The sequence below is a fragment of the Salvelinus alpinus genome, chromosome 7, assembly GCF_045679555.1.
Source record: "Salvelinus alpinus chromosome 7, SLU_Salpinus.1, whole genome shotgun sequence".
Lineage (NCBI taxonomy): Eukaryota > Metazoa > Chordata > Actinopteri > Salmoniformes > Salmonidae > Salvelinus > Salvelinus alpinus.
Genome location: NC_092092.1, coordinates 78,536,551 through 78,555,104, shown reverse-complemented (window position 1 = coordinate 78,555,104; position 18,554 = coordinate 78,536,551). Strand labels below are relative to the sequence as shown.

At 42.1% G+C, this 18,554-nt stretch overlaps 2 protein-coding genes across 5 annotated transcripts in view; both read right to left on the bottom strand.

Annotated features, from left to right (window-relative positions):
• Positions 1-32: 32 nt before the first annotated feature.
• On the bottom strand, positions 33-8,822 carry LOC139581720 (cyclin-G1-like). 2 transcript variants are annotated; one of them, XM_071411780.1, is made up of 6 exons: positions 8,646-8,822; positions 6,148-6,411; positions 5,613-5,866; positions 2,786-2,864; positions 2,334-2,444; positions 33-1,569 (listed from the first exon to the last, which is right to left on the bottom strand). In XM_071411780.1, the coding sequence occupies exons 2-6, from the start codon at positions 6,409-6,411 to the stop codon at positions 1,378-1,380; spliced, it is 900 nt and encodes a 299-aa protein (XP_071267881.1). In that variant the 5' UTR covers positions 8,646-8,822; the 3' UTR covers positions 33-1,377. The 2 variants fall into 2 exon arrangements, with proteins under 2 accessions (XP_071267881.1, XP_071267883.1); XM_071411782.1 differs by lacking the exon at positions 8,646-8,822 and adding an exon at positions 7,838-8,245.
• Positions 8,823-9,558: 736 nt separating this feature from the next.
• Positions 9,559-18,554, bottom strand: part of LOC139581719 (septin-8-A-like) — a 36,653-nt gene continuing 27,657 nt past the window's right edge. For 2 of the 3 annotated variants that reach the window (XM_071411779.1, XM_071411777.1), the window contains exon 10: positions 9,559-10,776. In XM_071411779.1, coding sequence (XP_071267880.1) covers positions 10,722-10,776 — 55 coding nt within the window. In that variant the 3' untranslated portion in view covers positions 9,559-10,721. Of the gene's footprint in view, positions 10,777-14,103; positions 17,849-18,554 lie in introns of those variants that run through there. The other variant, XM_071411778.1, reaches the window with a different exon arrangement.

Here is an 18,554-nt window from a genome sequence, read left to right as displayed (position 1 = left end):
TTTGGTTTCAGAACATTGACAGTGCGACCAAACAGCTTTTCAATATCATTTTATTGAAAGGTACAAACTCGTGAGTTGAACAGGTGGTGTAATTCCAACTTTAAGGCAAAGTTTTCACATTTCAGAACATCAACTTCAAATTCTTAATGAACAACTTCATTTGTCAGATCAATTGGGGGGCCTATGGTCAAATGCAAATCAAACTAACTTAATTTCCTATATCTACTGTGCTTTACCTAAGTGACTTAGAGTGCACTTGCAAATGGTTGTTTTCTAAAGGCTAAGATTTTGCCACAAATCAAGGTAATTCTACATCACATTTTGTAATCGTGATCCATCTGTAACCGTTGTTAGTAATAGTCAACATTACATTAGAAGATAGTGGTTGTGTCCAAAATGGCACCCTAGTGGGGTACCATGTCAACCACAGCCAGTTTCAGCATGCTATCCTGCAAGCTAAAACCAATGCATGTGCAGGATCATCACATCACTGAGGAAACCTCAACAAACGTCCTCCACAAGTACAAAAAAAATATATAAATATTTCAATAGTAAAAAAAGAAAACGTTCACCTTGGGTAGAGGTGTGTGCATTTTTAGGTCAGTTCATCAACCTAGGGTGGAAGTTAAGGGTTTTGGGTCCGATTTCTTGGTTCCATTGTTTTGCATTTTCACAAAACCCTTCTCCCTCCTCTTCCACACAGTGGACTGAGGACCTAGGTGGTTCTATACTTCATTGCTTAAAACCAGCAACCACGATAGAATACTATGCAGAGTATTCATGTTGGTACTGATTCAGATAAGAACATACTGTATACACGCGTGCAAGCATTTCAACCAGGAAGGATTTAACCTTCGCTAGATGGCAGCGGATAAACCCACTCTTGACCGGGCATTACTCCCTTAGTGTGCCTTCTCAATGGCACCCTATTCCCTTTAAATAACACATCAGCTCTTATCAAAAGTAGTGCACTATATAGGGAATAGGGTGCCATTTCAGATGCACACTTAGTCAATGAAGCAGATGTAGGCTAATAAATAGTGAGCTTATTCAAAAAGTACCATGAGAACAAAAACCAGGAGAAGGGGGGGAAATAAGTTTGTTATAGGTTTCCCCCTTAAAGAACTGCATCATCCATAATGCAGTTCTGTAAGGGAAATGGGTTAGTGATGGAGGTAGGTGACCACGTAGCAACAGTAGAGTACAAAAAGTTGTCGTTTTTGGGGGGGAGTTTTGGCTATTTTTTCTCTCCCCCATTAAACTGAAAAACAAAACGTTTTTAGGGGAGAAGAGGTGGTAACCTACTTTTCTTTTTACATCTGTCTCCTTTTATATCTACTCCTACTTTTATATCGGTGGTCACCCAGCCCCAGGCTTTCAGTAGGCAGACTCGGGGATTGTGGGCATATGGGCGATCTTGTAGTAGCTGTGTTTCAACGTGCGTTGCGTTCTGCCAGAGAGGATCCAACGAAGCCTCTGGCTGTTGGGCCTGGAGACCCTGGTGGTTGAATACTCAATCAGACACTTCATAACCAACTCTGTCACGATAACCAGGTCTCCTTCTCGGACCTGAGGAAATACGAAGAAACAGAGAGGAAAAACAGAATTATCATCCGTCTGAGTATTATTATTATTTTTTTTTAAACCTGCAAATCAGAGAGCATTTGTTGGTCCGTTTCCCCCTTTCTGTATTGCATCATTAAAAACAATCCAGAGGGTTCCCAATTCCAGAGGTTCTTTAGGTCATGTTCTAAATGGCGCGCGACCTACATGATCAATCAACTTGCCTACATTTTCCATGAACCCTCAACATTAGGTAATCCGTTGGGCAATAGTCCTTGGGGCTCCAACACACAGAGCTCTACCTCAGCTAACAGTGGATGTGGCTCAAAGAGCACCTTATTCTCTGTGGTGACTGCAATACTTTTGACCAGGCCCCATAGGGCTCCATTCGGCACACAGCCACAGTGTAAACACCTTCCGTTGCTGGGTTGTGTTCATTAGGCACCAAACGGGGGGGGGGGGGAACAACCTTGGACTTGTCCAATAAGAAACTTGTTTTATTGGAGCGCATCTCTCTCGTTTTCCATTGCAAAACATTTAAAACATTTACTGTTGTATGCCCTAATGAACAAGACCCTAGTTAGTAATCCTGTTACAACAGACATGTTTGGGGAGTGATATGACACTGGGTGGTAGCCTGAATCCCGGATCTTTTTGTAACCTCTTGCCAACAGCTATTCCCCAGTGTTTGGTGTGACAACATAGGCACAAGACAGTACAAACAGATCTGAGACCAGGCTATGTGGCTAGACTGGACAGTAAACACTCACAGTGAGTTGCTGCTGGAGAGACTGGAAGGTGTTTAGCAGCTTGTCTATGTGCTCATGGTCATGCTGCTCCTGAAGCTCCAGGGCCAACAAGGACAGGGCAAGCAGAGAGGGCTGCGGAGAGAGAAAGAGGTGGGAAGAACGAGAAATTAGGTTAGTATGAAAACTAAATATTAAGTGTGATCTTTTTATATATACATTTTACAGTCGGTTTGAAACTATTTTGAGTACGTCTTTCACCCACACGCTCAAAGCTCACCAACCCCCACCCCTTTCCCAAGTGCCCTGCCCAAAATAGGCCTAGATCCAATGTCACAACATGAACTAGCCTACATGCATCCCTTGCTCCTGTATTTTATAGTCACGTTAAATTGGTTTTCCTTGACACATAGTATTGAGAGATTCTGAATTAGAGCAAAACACATTTGTTTTGACAGAGAACTACAGTATCTTACCTTGACTTTAGAGAAAGTGAAAGAGCAATGGCAGGCTTTCAGCTGTGCTTCTAGTCTCTCAACGTTCATGATCTCCTCGCTATGGAGAGAGAATTTGTTTTAATAAATTCTGTTCCAAGTTGCTTGTTGAGTAAGGCATAAGAGATAAAGGGAAATTGTCATATGTAAATGACGAGATGCACTGAACAAAAATATAAAACACATGTAAAGTCTAGTTTCCATGTTTCATGGGCTGAAAGAAAAGATCCCAGAAATATTCCACACACACAAATCATATTTCTCAAATGTTGTACACAAGTTTACATCCGTTACTGAGCATTTCTCCTTTACCAAGATCATCCATCCACCTGACAGGTGTGGCATATCAAGAAGCTAATTAAACAGCATAATCATTACACAGGTGTACCTTGTGCTGGGGACAATAGGCCAGTAAAATATGCATTTGTCACACAACACCAAAGATGTCTCATGTTAAGGGACCGTGCAATTGGCATTCTGACTGCAGAAATGTGCACCAGAACTGTTGCCAGTGAATTTAACGTTAATTTCTCTACCATAAGCCGCCTCCAATAACATTTTACAGTACGTCCAACCAGTCTCACAACCGCAGACTACATGTACGGCGTCGTGTGGGCGAGCGGTTTGCTGATGTCAGCGTTGTGAACAGAGTTCCCAATAGTGGTGGTGGGGTTATGGTGTGGGCAGAAATAAGCTATGGTCAACGAACACAATTGCATTTTATCGATGGTAATTTGAATGCAGAGAGATACCGTGACGAGATCCTGGGGCCTATTGTTGTGCCATTCATCCGCCACCACCTCATGTTTCAGCATGCACGGCCCTATGTCGCAAGGATCTGTACACAATTCCTGGAAACTGAAAATCTCCCAGTTCTTCCATGGCCTGCATGTGTAACGGATGTGAAATGGCTAGCTAGTTAGCGGGTATGCGCTACTAGCATTTCAATCAGTTACGTCACTTGCTCTGAGACTTAAGTAGGGTTGCCCCTTGCTCTGCAAGGGCCGCGGCTTTTGTGGAGCGATGGGTAACGATGCTTCGTGGGCGACCGTTGTTGATGTGTGCAGAGGGTCCCTGGTTCGCGCCCGTGTCGGGGCGAGGGGACGGTTTAAAGTTATACCGTTACATTGATGCTGTTGACCCGGATCACTGGTTGCTGCGGAAAAGGAGGAGGTTGAAAGGGGGGTGAGTGTAACGGATGTGAAATGGCTAGGTAGTTAGCGGGTATGCGCTACTAGCATTTCAATCAGTTACGTCACTTGCTCTGAGACTTAAGTAGGGTTGCCCCTTGCTCTGCAAGGGCCGCGGCTTTTGTGGAGCGATGGGTAACGACGCTTCGAGGGTGACTGTTGTTGATGTGTGCAGAAGGTCCCTGGTTCGCGCCCGTGTCGGGGCGAGGGGACGGTCTAAAGTTATACTGTTACACATGCTCAGACATAACACCCATTGAGCATGTGTGGGATGCTCTGGATCGATGTGAACGACAGCGTGTTCCAGTTTCCGCCAATATCCAGCAACTTCGCACAGCCATTGAAGAGGAGTGGGACCACATCCCACAATCAACAGCCTGATCAAATCTATGCAAAGGAGATGTCTCGCTGCATGAGGCAAATGGTGGTCACACCAGATACTGACTGGTTTTCTGATCCACGCGCCTACCTTTTTTTTTTTTTTTTTAAGGTATCGGTGACCAAGACGCATATCTGTATTCCCAGTCTTGTTAAAACCATAGATTAGAGCATAGAGCATAATGAATTTATTTCAATTGACTGATTCCCTTACATGAACTGAAACTCATTGAAATTATTAAATGTTGCATTTATATTTTAGTTCTATATACAGCACCGGTCAAAAGTTGACACCTACTCATTCAAGAGTTTAATTTTTACTATTTTCTACATTGTAGAATAATAGTGAAGACATCAAAACTATGAAATAACACATATGGAATCATGTAGTAACCAAAAAAGTGTTAAATATATTGTATGTTCTTCAAAGTAGCCACCGTTTGCCTTGACAGCTTTGCACTCTTGGCATTCTCTCAACCAGCTTCCTGAGGTAGTCACCTGGAATGGTTTTCAATTAACAAGTCTGTATTATGGCAAAGACTGTATACCACCACCCCTACAGTGTCACAACACAACTGATTGGTTCAAATGCATTAGAAAGGAAAGAACTTCCACAAATTAACTTTTAACAAGGCACACCTGTTAATTGAAATGCATTCCAGGTGACTACCTCATGAAGCTGGTTGAGATCATGCCAAGAGTGTGCAAAGCTGTCAAGGCAAAGAGTGGCTACTTTGAACACAAGCCGTCAGACAGGCTCAAATCAGCTGCTTTGTGGAATGGTTTTATAATGAACAAATAATGCAACAGCTGATTTATCTACTAACCTAGTGCACAAGTTGACTGCAGGTATTTAAAAAAAAAAAAAAAAAAAAAATCCTAATTATTAAAAAAAAACATTGAAAATCATGGGTATCTCAAAATACCCTGGTGTACGGTATCTATCAGGGGTGTCAAACTAGTTTTGCACCGGGGGCCGCATTTGGTCACCCACGAAGTCCGGAGGGCCGCACAAATTTAGTGATTATTAGCGATCTGAACAGTTAAGAAACTATGAATGTAGGTCCATTATCATTTCTACCGTTTGTCATTTTAAAGTATATTGAGTTAGTATCTTATTCAAACCACCCACGGGCCACATTGGACCACCCTGTTATTGACCCGCGGGCCAAATGCCATGTTTGACACCCTTGTTATATACGGTATACCGTCCAAGCCTACTATAGCTACAGTCATCGTACCAGTCATCTTCAAGCGTGTCCTGTATCCGGCTGTAGAACAGCCTGAGGAAGTGGAGGGCCGTGGGGGCTTTGACCTTCCAGTAGAGCTTCTGCAGAATTATCTTCTCCATCCTCATCATGTCGGACACGGTGAAGCGGTTCTGGCTGATCCGAATCAGCTCGTTGGCCATGGGGACATTCTTCCCCTCCTCCGTGGTCTTCACAGCGATGTAGAAACAGGACAGGCCCACGCATGACAGGTGCTTCGGCTGGATCTGGGGATGGGAGAAAGGTTAAAAGGTTATGTTTAAAATGAGAGTTCTTGAATGTCATTCATTTTAGGGGTAATCGTTGAAATATTTTCACAGTGAAGTGCGTGTACAACATTCTGATATTACAGAATAGACATGTGTATGATTTTACAGTCCTTGCACAAAGTTAACAGTCACTTGTTTCCCTTTTTCCCCTTCCCTTGCTTACTCAGCTAAAACCAAATGAATAAAAAGACAGATTGGAATCATTCCTAATCAAACCCTGTCTGATGTCCAGGTCTTACCTTCATGACAGCGAGGAAGCGGTCCAGCAGGTTGACGGCCAGGGAGAAGGTCTCTGCGCTGAAGCCAAAGAACCTGGTCAGAGACAAGAGGTCCTTCACCTCGTACTCCCTGAGCCGGGTGGTCATCCTCAGGCCGTTGTCATGGGCTGTCTCAATGATCCTCAGCCCGCTCAGCTTGGGCTGGTACCTGAACTCCTGGTCAGTCAGAGCCTTCAACTGCACAGCAAAGGGCAGAGCCCCTGGTCCAGTCACTGTGTGACACATCTATGGAGAGGAGAGAATGTAGTTAGGCCATTATTAATTAATGGGAATTGATTATATTGTAACGACCCTGGGTTTATAAACGCTGATATCGACTGCCGCTCCAGCATGCTTTTGGGGCACAGTCGATAGCGCACTGGACTTCGGGCTAGAAGGTCGAGAGTTCAAGATCTGCTCCCTGCTTGTTTCATTACATTGGCGTCAGAAGTGTCTCGCTAGCCCGAAGTCCAGCGCGCTATCGACTGTGCCCCAAAAGCATGCTGGAGCGGCAGTCGATATCAGTGTTTATAAACCCAGGGGTCGTTACAGTATGTTTCAAATCAACTTCATGATTACTGTCACCACCGGTGGAAGGGGGACAGAATGTATGTTATTAATTCAAGGGAATTGATTAATTAGAGAGGTGGGTATAATTTGTGGAACATTCCAACAGGAATCTGTTCCAAAAACTTCGTAAAGTACAAGGATGCCAACGAACAACTCATACAAAAGTAACACGAACAATTCACCTAGCTAACTAGCTGCCGAAAAGGCATCAACTCACCACGTAGCTTATTCTTAATGTTTGTCCATGGGCTACCAGAGTGAGGAGACATTTTTCGGAATTAACGTGTTAAGTGAAAAACTTTATGAAATAGTCCACTCCCCAAGCGGTATCTTATTCGGCCGCTATACAACTTTGTATGCGTTGTTTGTTGGCAACCTTGTTATTTACGAAGCTTTTCGAACAGATTCCTGTTGGAACGTTACACAAATTATACCCACCCCTAATAAGAGCTTAAATATTACGCGTTTTCCACAGTTACCTTTTCGTTACGTCTGTGTAAGAAGAGGGATAGTATTGGTCATATTTTACATCAACTTGATAAACCATGAGTAGCCTAGCCTACTTATTTGAGATCAACTTAAAACAAGTTCGGGGGATGTTTCGGCAGTATGTGTCACAATGGTACTGGTATGTTGGAAACGTGTCAATATTTTGGGGAAGTTACTGCCCAAAGCTATTACTCTTCCCTAGTAGAGTCAAGACGGTTCCTTCATCGATCTAGATCGGGGAATTCAACCGGGGATCCGCGGAGCTAGGCTACTGCAGGGGATCCACCATTTTTTAATTTTAAGTTTTAATTTCAATATTTGTTTTATATTGTTAGCAACAGAATGAATTATACCTACAGTAGAAAATATGAGAATATCTTTCTAATGATGTCAACTTTATCAACTCCATATAGGCTATGACTTTTTTTTCTTCGAAAAACCAGCTAAAACGCAGTTCTTAGCGAACATGTGTTTTGAGTTACCTTTCTAGCTAATACCCCATGTTTGAGTTTACACTCGTCCAATTATATAATGTGGAGACGTCAAAAATAATGAAAAGTATCTACAATTATTTCTCAAATGTTGATTACTTCTCCTTGCCATTATAATTCACCTGATGATAAGACGTATGATGTGGGTTCCTGGATCGCCGGTTTACCTGGGAGGGGGTCCCTGGGTAAGATAAGGTTGAAGTCCCCTTCTAGATGATTACAGTATATCGTCATTCCCTACTGTCACCATGATCTCTCGAATTGTTAACGAACTGGATCGAACTGGTCTGAATCCTACTATAGGGGTGGCAACTTACTACTGCATGAGACATGTCTGGACATGTTAAAAAGTAGGTCGTCTATGACATACCCCTGCCAAATGATATAATTATGTCTGTGTAAACCATTAACAACAGTTGAAATGGACAATAAACATGTACCATTTAAAATAGAAAACGACAAATCTTTACTAGTGTGAAATGTGAACAAAAAAAGGCAAGGAGCCATGCGCCAGTACACACGCAGCGAGGTCTGCGTGATGTGTCAGGACATGTTCCCTGCCTATAGAGACCAATGGAGGTTTCGAAACACCGAGGGTAGCGACTTAAACGCAGCTAATACTACAACAACGTATACATATTTCTGATCCAAACACCACGTGTCTGCATTATCAATTGATTTTAGTGTTAAAATTGCATCTACAACAGAGATTATTCACAAAACAGGCGCTTTTATGAGTTGAAGGCACAGCAAATGGACAGTAGGCCATGGCAAAATACACCGGTAACCCGTTAAGGCGACAAAATAACTAAACGACCATTTAGGATAACGTTGAAACAATATGGCTACATAACGACACGGTTTACCATTGTAACTAGCGCCTGGAAGCCAACGATAAAGAGGTATAATGGTGAAAATGAGTGCTCTTACCTTGTCTTTGATATGAGGAGCGTTGGTTGTTGCAGTGGAACGTATCAAAACGGATTAAAGACAATAGTTACAGGAAAAGAATACAGTATGTATTTTAAATAAGAAAGCTTTCAGCAAACGTAATTGTACCTCCTATGCACACCCCTTACCCTTGGCGTAAGGCGAAAAAAAGGGGGGGTTTCAGCCTTTAGTACAAGACCATCCCCAAAAATAGCAAGGTCTAATTGGCCAGTGGTGAATCGACACACCCTACTTCTCAGTTTGCATTCGATATAAACCCATCAATCAGCAAGAAAGTTACACCCTTCACAGTAATGGGTGGGGTTATGTTATCATGGGGAGAGTAGAGGCAGGCCTTTGGAGAAAGAACGATCCCCGGCACCTTGGAACGCAGAGAGAGTTCCTTTTCGAACTCACTGTACTATCTCCAGGATATGTGTTATGCCATATTGTGGACACGCTGAACAGTTTGTTGCACACGGTCTATGGTTGCACAATGTAAATGGCATCTATAGAATCATTAGACATATACCTGTGCAGTGTGTCAAACTACTGTTATAAATTGAGTTTCCATCAATGTAATTAATGCATGTCAATTATTTATGAACCATTGTGCATTTAGTTCCAAACATCCATTTGCAGATTGTCTTTCTTCTGTAACATTTTCACAATGAATATAAAACCAACAATTCAGAAAGGTACACTATTTGGTAACTGGCAACCAGTAACTCTGTGCCTGGACCATTCAGCCATTGCTCTGGACTCTAGAACAGTCTAGAAAGCCAGGGGCTCAAGGGGGAGAGAGTGCGTGGCGCTTTGACACACTATTCGCCTGTGTAGACATGAGAAGAGGTACAAACCAAACTTAAGAGCTGTCAGAATGTATTCATTAACATTGAATCAAAGAGGTGAAGACATTTTTCAAAGTAGCTTTATTAATAGCGAGCAAATACAAAATCTATACGAGACAGGGTATAATCAATCACTTTTATAAGACAACTTATTTTAAGATTGTTTAACTATAATCTTGGACACTTTAGGATAACATTTATATTTTGTAGTTTTAGTGTAATTTCAAATAACAATTGAAAGAAGCTCATTTTGTTCTGCTGGAATATTGTTCTTAATTTCAGACAAATTCAACAATACACCTTGGTGGTTAATCTTTAGCCATAAAATTATACAATCCCAACCACCATAGCACAAATATCACTATTATTTTATTTAAGTAGGTAGACTAATCCATAGATCATATTCCACAAAATCACAGTTTGTTAAATAAAGTTATTATTTCTTATTAATAGACAACCGTAACAACCCCGTGCAGGTTGCAGCGTCCTTAATAAAACTCTTACAGATGTTCAGTGGAATAAGACGAGTCACTAGTCAAATACATAGAACAGTCAGGGTAAACCCGGACAACAGCATGGAAAACACATTTGTTCATCTAATGAACTACTTAATAAACTCTGGGGGATTTTAATCTGAAAAATTGTTGTCTTGCAGCCTGAATGCCAGTCGGTTACTGCTCTCTTACCAACTGCTTTCTAGAACAGACACAGACTGGCACCTCGGCTAGTTATCTTATGCTTATTGAAGAAAGTCATGTGTAAAATGTCATGCAGAGAAGCATGCTATAGAGCATCAGCTATTATTGAACCATAGTTGCATCCCCAATATCACCCTATATAGTGCACTACTTTATAGCCCTATAGATAGCCTATATACTTTCTGACTATTAGAGAACGTGTGTACTAATATGCTGAACTGTATGGAAGACTCCAAGACTAGGTATTAGGTAAGAACATCACTTGAAGAGTTCAGGAAAGAGCAGCAAGGACTGCATCCCAAATGGCACTCTATTCCCTTGGTAATGCACCATTTTTGACCAGAGGCTTAGGTCAAAAGTAGTGCACAGTATAGGGAATAGGGTGCCATTTAGGATGCACAAAGATTTTTACAAAAAATGTAGCTTCGATATCACACTGTAAAAAATAGTACGCTCAATAGATTGTTAATTGTCAATAGGGGAAGATTAGAACAGCCATCCTTTTGCCGTGGTAGAAAGTCAGTCTTCTAATTTAAATTCCTTCCTGATGTTAGGGAGCACGCAGACGGAAGACTAAAGAAGCTATGAAAAGAAAAGAAAAACCTCAGGTCATTGATTTGAACAGGAGACAAGCAGGCAGGTTAGCATACAGGAGCATACACATGGCATGCCCAGGAAAGTCATAATGCATGAATAGAACATTAGCCTATACTACTTGACAAACTATACTACCTTGACATTCTCTGAACCTATACTCAATTGGAATTGTGTACTGTACATTTATGGACATGAAGATTATATAACTAAAAGTAGGCTATAAGTTAGCTAGTATTTTAAAAAGGACCAGTATTTTGCATGTGCCAATCACTAGACTAATTGATCACTACATAATTACCCCTCGCTTGAAGCAGGTTAATACTATGACAATACCGGCTATTCATTGATTAATTGCCTGGGAGCAATAAAACAAAATCTCCCTTATGTAACTCAGATAACCCATGCTTAGTGGAGAAATAAAAACTAGCCTGGTAACAAACCTGTTTGTGCTCTTGTATACTCCACTGCTCATTGTCAAGCCATACATACATGTTACAGTAGGCATGATAGCACAAACAGACTAGCACTTAGGTTAAAATAAAATAAAAACAAAATAAAAACAGAGTAAAGTAATTGGTAGGGGAAATGCAGGGTTGGGAGAAGAAAAAAAAAACGTTGACCCACAAACGCCACAGTCAACCAGGTCTTGGTTAACGCCACAGTCAACCAGGTCTTGGGTAACATCACAGTCAACCAGGTCTTGGTTAACGCCACAGTCAACCAGGTCTTGGGTAACATCACAGTCAACCAGGTCTTGGTTAACGCCACAGTCAACCAGGTCTTGGGTAACATCACAGTCAACCAGGTCTTGGTTAACGCCACAGTCAACCAGGTCTTGGTTAACGCCACAGTCAACCAGGTCTTGGTTAACGCCACAGTCAACCAGGTCTTGGGTAACATCACAGTCAACCAGGTCTTGGTTAACGCCACAGTCAACCAGGTCTTGGTTAACGCCACAGTCAACCAGGTCTTGGTTAACGCCACAGTCAACTAGGTCTTGGTTAACATCACAGTCAACCAGGTCTTGGTTAACGCCACAGTCAACCAGGTCTTGGGTAACATCACAGTCAACCAGGTCTTGGGTATTTTAAAGATGCCCTACTACATCTGATCATGCAATTCAGTTGCCTGGCTACCCAACCTCCTTGCGCCGGCCAAATGCTACGCCACGCCCACAGACGTTAGCTTCCTCTCAGCAATGAGTCTGGATCTGAGTAACTCCCAGACGATGTCTAGAATGGATTTCTGATTGGTCCCTGAAACCGTTGTGTTGGGCCAGAACACACTTGGTTAAAGCAGTGTTTTTAAAATGTGTCATTGGCTTTGATACTCTGATTGGTTAGAGATGATACAAATCGCTGATGACTATGTTTTGTACAACACCCCTCATTTTGACGTCACCACAAACGACTTCAATGACGGCAGTCTCGGACTGAACTATGTAGGGAACGATAGAGCAGCGGAAAAATTCAGTTTGAGTCGTCAGCCAAGCAATACAGGACAGAGAAGTGATCAGTGTGGCTGGTAAAACTCAGGAATTAGATTTCTACATTCATTATAGGATATACAGTGGGGAGAACAAGTATTTGATACACTGCCGATTTTGCAGGTTTTCCTACTTACAAAGCATGTGGAGGTCTGTAATTTTTATCATAGGTACACTTCAACTGTGAGAGACGGAATTTAAAACAAAAATCCAGAAAATCACATTGTATGATTTTTAAGTAATTAATTTGCATTTTATTGCATGACAAGTATTTGATACATCAGAAAAGCAGACCTTAATATTTGGTACAGAAACCTTTGTTTGCAATTACAGAGATCATACGTTTCCTGTAGTTCTTGACCAGGTTTGCACACACTGCAGCAGGGATTTTGGCCCACTCCTCCATACAGACCTTCTCCAGATCCTTCAGGTTTCGGGGCTGTCGCTGGGCAATACGGACTTTCAGCTCCCTCCAAAGATTTTCTATTGGGTTCAGGTCTGGAGACTGGCTAGGCCACTCCAGGACCTTGAGATGCTTCTTACGGAGCCACTCCTTAGTTGCCCTGGCTGTGTGTTTCGGGTTGTTGTCATGCTGGAAGACCCAGCCACGACCCATCTTCAATGCTCTTACTGAGGGAAGGAGGTTGTTGGCCAAGATCTCGCGATACATGGCCCCATCCATCCTCCCCTCAATACGGTGAAGTCGCCCTGTCCCCTTTGCAGAAAAGCATCCCCAAAGAATGATGTTTCCACCTCCATGCTTCACGGTTGGGTTGGTGTTCTTGGTTGTCCTCATCCTTCTTCTTCCTCCAAACACGGCGAGTGGAGTTTAGACCAAAAAGCTCTATTTTTGTCTCATCAGACCACATGACCTTCTCCCATTCCTCCTCTAGATCATCCAGATGGTCATTGGCAAACTTCAGACAGGCCTGGACATGCGCTGGCTTGAGCAGGGGGACCTTGCGTGCGCTGCAGGATTTTAATCCGTGACGGCGTAGTGTGTTACTAATGGTTTTCTTTGAGACTGTGGTCCCAGCTCTCTTCAGGTCATTGACCAGGTCCTGCAGTGTAGTTCTGGGCTGATACCTCACCTTCCTCATGATCATTGATGCCCCACGAGGTGAGATCTTGCATGGAGCCCCAGACCGAGGGTGATTGACCGTCATCTTGAACTTCTACCATTTTCTAATAATTGCGCCAACAGTTGTTGCCTTCTCACCAAGCTGCTTGCCTATTGTCCTGTAGCCCATCCCAGCCTTGTGCAGGTCTACAATTTTATCCCTGATGTCCTTACACAGCTCTCTGGTCTTGGCCATTGTGGAGAGGTTGGAGTCTGTTTGATTGAGTGTGTGGACAGGTGTCTTTTATACAGGTAACGAGTTCAAACAGGTGAAGTTAATACAGGTAATGAGTGGAGAACAGGAGGGCTTCTTAAAGAAAAACTAACAGGTCTGTGAGAGCCGGAATTCTTACTGGTTGGTAGGTGTTCAAATACTTATGTCATGCAATAAAATGCAAATTAATTACTTAAAAATCATACAATGTGATTTTCTGGATTTTTGTTTTAGATTCCGTCTCTCACAGTTGAAGTGTACCTATGATAAAAATTACAGACCTCTACATGCTTTGTAAGTAGGAAAACCTGCAAAATCGGCAGTGTATCAAATACTTGTTCTCCCCACTGTATATATATATATATATATATATATATATATATATATATACATACATACATACATACACACACACACACACATACACAGCATTGATAAAACCATGATTCGCATTCTGAAGTCCCAGAGCAATGCATACACGGCCCAAGTGAACACCGTTTTACTTCTTTATTGGAATGAAAAGGCATACAGTGGTCTTATCCGCTTTCCCTTTAACAGTAACATTTCAGATAAAAAACAGCAGTCAGAGGCATGTCCTACAGCACTGTATGCCATAGCTCCTTTTACCTTTGCATATTTAATTCAATTGCACAGAATGGTAGCTTTCACCCTTATTGCATAGTATAGTTGCCATAAAGCCTTAATAGCAGCCTAAGCACAGAGCTCCTGTAAAATGTGTACATACACTGTAAACACACACACTACCGGTCAAAAGTCAAAACACCTACTCATTCAAGGGTTTTTCTTTATTTGTACCATTTCCTACATTGTAGAATAATGATGAAGACATCAAAACTATGAAGTAAACGCACATGGAATCATGTAGTAACCAAAAAAAAGTGTTAAACAAATCAATATTTATTTATTTGACATTCTTCAAATAGCCACCCTTTGCCTTGATGACAGCTTTGCAGCTTCACCTGGAATGCTTTTCCAACCGTCTTGAAGGAGTTCCCACATATGCTGAGCACTTGTTTGCTGCTTTTCCTTCACTACACGGTCCGATTCATCCCAAAACATTTCAATTGGGTTGAGGTCGGGGGATTGTGGAGGCCAGGTCTTCTGATGCAGCATTCCATCACTCTCCTTCTTGGTAAAATAGCCCTTACACAGCCTGGAGGTGTGTTGGGTCATTGTTCTGCTGAAAAACAAATGATAGTGGGACTAAGCCCAAACCAGATGTGATGGCGTATCGCTGCAGAATGCTGTGGTAGCCATGCTGGTAAGGTGTGCCTTGAATTCTAAATACATCTGAGACAGTGTCACCAGTAAAGCACCCCCACACCATAACACCTCCTCCTCCATGCTTTACGGTGGGAAATACACATGTAGAGATAATCCGTTCACCAATACCGCGTCTCACAAAGACACGGCAGATGGAACCCAAAATCTCCAATTTGGACTCCAGACCAAAGGACAAATCTCCACCGGTCTAATGTCCATTGCTCGTGTTTCTTGGCCCAAGTAAGTCTCTTCTTATTATTGGTGTCCTTTAGTAGAGGTTTCTTTGCAGCAATTTGACCATGAAGGCCTGATTCACGCAGTCTCCTCTGAACAGTTGATGTTAAGATGTGTCTGTTACTTAAACCTTTAAGCATTTATTTGGGCTGCAATTTCTGAGGCTGGTAACTCTAATGAACTAATCCTCTGCAGCAGAGGTAACTCTGGGTCTTCGTTTCCTGTGGAGGTCCTCATGAGAGCCAGTTTCATCATAGGGCTTGATGGTTTTTGCGACTGCACTTTAAGACATTTTCAAAGTTCTTGAAATGTTCCGTATTGACTGACCTTCATGTCTTAAAGTAATGGACTGTTGTTTCTCTTTGCTTATTTGAGCTGTTCTTGCCATAATATGGACTTGGTCTTTTACCAAATCGGGCCATCTTCTGTATACCCCCCTACCTTGTCACAACACAACTGATTGGCTCAAACGCATTAAGGAGGAAAGAAATACCACAAATTTACTTAAGGCACACCTGTTAATTGAAATGCATTCCAGGTGACTACCTCATTAAGCTGGTCGAGAGAATGCCAAGAGTGTGCAAAGCTGTCATCAAGGCAAAGTGTGGCTATTTGAAGAATCTCAAATATAAAATATATTTAGATTTGTTTAACACTTTTTTGGTTACTATATGATTCCATGTGCTATTTCATAGTTTTGATGTCGTCACTATTATTCTACAATGTAGAAAATAGTAAAAATAAAGAAAAACCCTTGAATGAGTATGTGTTCTAAAACTTTTGTCCGGTAGTGTATATACACATACACACAAAAGTATGTGGACACCCCTTCAAATTAGTGGCTTTGGCTATTTCAGCCTCACCCTGGCAAACATTGGCAGTAGAATGGCCCGTACTGAAGAGCTCAGTGATTTTCAACGTGGCACCGTCATAAGATTCTACCTTTCCAACAAGTCAGTTTGTCAAATTTCTGCCCTGTTAGAGCTGACCTGGTCAACTGTAAGTGTTATTGTGAAGTGGAAACGTCTAGGCACAACAACGGCTTAGCCACGAAGTGGTAGGGCACACAAGCTCACAGAACAGGACCGCGGAGTGCTGAATCCCGTAGTGCGTAAATATCGTCTGTCCTCGGTTGTAACACTCACTACCGAGTTCCAAACTCCCTCTGGAAGCAACGTCAGCACAATAACTGTTCGTCGGGAGCTTCATTAAATGGGTTTCCATGACCGAGCAGGCACACACAAGCCTAAGATCACTATGTGCAATGCCAAGCGTCAGCTGGAGTGGTATAAAGCTCGCCGCCACTGGACTCTGGAGCAGTAGAAACACGTTCTCTAGAGTGATGAATCACGCTTCATGATCTGGCAGTCCGACAGACGAAACTGGGTTTGGTGGATGTCAGGAGAACGCTACCTGCCCCAATGCATAGTGCCAACTGTAAAGTTTGGTGGATGAGGAATAATGGTCTGGGGCAATTTTTAATGGTTCGGGCTAGGCCCCTTAGTTCCACTGAAGGGAAATCTTAACGCTACATTATACAATGACATTCTAGATGATTACATTCAACCTTGAAGCAACAGTTTGGGGAAGGTCCTTTCTTGTTTCAGCATGACAATGCCCCCATGCACAAAGCGAGGTCCATACAGAAATGGTTTGTCGAGATCGGTGTGGAAGAACTTGACTGTCCTCCACAGAGCCCTGACCTCAACCCCATTGAACACCTTTGGGAAGAATTGGAACGCAGACTGCGAGCCAGGCCTAATCGCCCAACATCAGTGCACAACCTCACTAATGCTCTTGTGGCTGAATGGAAGCAAGTCCCCGCAGCACTGTTCCAACATCTAGTGGAAATCCTTCCCAGAAGAGTGGAGGCTGTTATAGCAGCAGAGGGGGGACCAACTCCATATTAATGCCCATGATTTTGGAATGAGATGTTCAATGAGCAGGTGTCCACATACTTTTGGTCGATCGTGTGTATGTACGTATGTATGTATGTAGAGAGAGCGACTGTTTAGTGCCAAAAAATAAGGGGTTAAAGCCTTCCCAGAAGAGTGGAGGCTGTTATATATTGCTTGTTTGTTTTTGAAGCACTTTGAGATTCTATGAAAAGCGCTATAGAAACGTAATAAATTATTATTAAATATACTGTACTCTACCTAGCTACAGCATCATAAACTACTTCTTAATATATAAAAAAACTAATATAGTATTAATATGCATATATTCATATACAGTATACAAGTACGTTTCCCATGATAGATGGACACACGTTCACACCAAGAATGTAAAACAACATATGCATAAGTTGTCATAACAGAGTTCAGATTTTCTTTTCACATGTCTTGTGGAGTCAGCACTGGAGATAAAGGTGTCCCAAATGACACCCTATTGTTCCTGGTCAAAAGTAGTACACTATATACTGTAGGGAATAGGGTGCCATTTGGGACGTAATCATAAAGTCCACTGTGTGTGGTCACTTTTCTGATCCTTGAACTACACATAGCGGTTCACAGCCAGCTCGTCATCATCACACATCTCTCTCACTCGCTCTCTCACATGTAGTGTAAAAGAGGTGTGTGTCATTGAGGCCATTCATACAATTTCAGAATGAAAATAGTCCCTGAAGATAAAAGTGAAGATAAAATATGTCCCTTGTTCCCATGGTGATGAAGATACACATTCCTGGTTGCCTTGATGTTGCTGCGCGGCCATGAATCAACTGAAAGAGGGAAGAAAGAAAATATGGCAAAAATATGGTAAAAGGAACGTGTATAGAATTTGATAAATGAGTTGGAAAATCAAAGAAAAATATCGTATTTAAAACAAAATACTAGGTTGAGAAAGCTGCGTTAGCAATGATCGCAATTATTTCAACGTCATGTCCGTTTCAGTTTTACATAGTGAACAAAACTGTTATATGATACGTCCATCTTCGCACAAATGGTTATATTATGAAATGTGGGAACTGTCCAGTAGAGGGCCCTATAACCTTCACATTAACGAGTCATCAGAGTCGTAGTCAATAGTCAACCTTCTTACTTCCTCACATTTCGTCACACTTTCTCCTCCTCATCAGTGTGCTGCTTAACATTTCCTGTCATCGAGACTCTAAGTTAAATGTCTGAGGAGTGAGACCATTATTCCATTACAATAGACAGACTGACACAAGATGCAAGATGTCTAACTATGAACTGAATAGGTTACCATCTAAGATGTCTAACTGTGAACTGAATAGGCTACCATCTATGATGTCTAACTGTGAACTGAATAGGCTACCATCTATGATGTCTAACTATGAACTGAATAGGCTACCATCTAAGATGTCTAACTGTGAACTGAATAGGCTACCATCTATGATGTATACTGAACTGACTAGGCTACCATCTATGATGTCTAACTGTGAACTGACTAGGCTACCATCTATG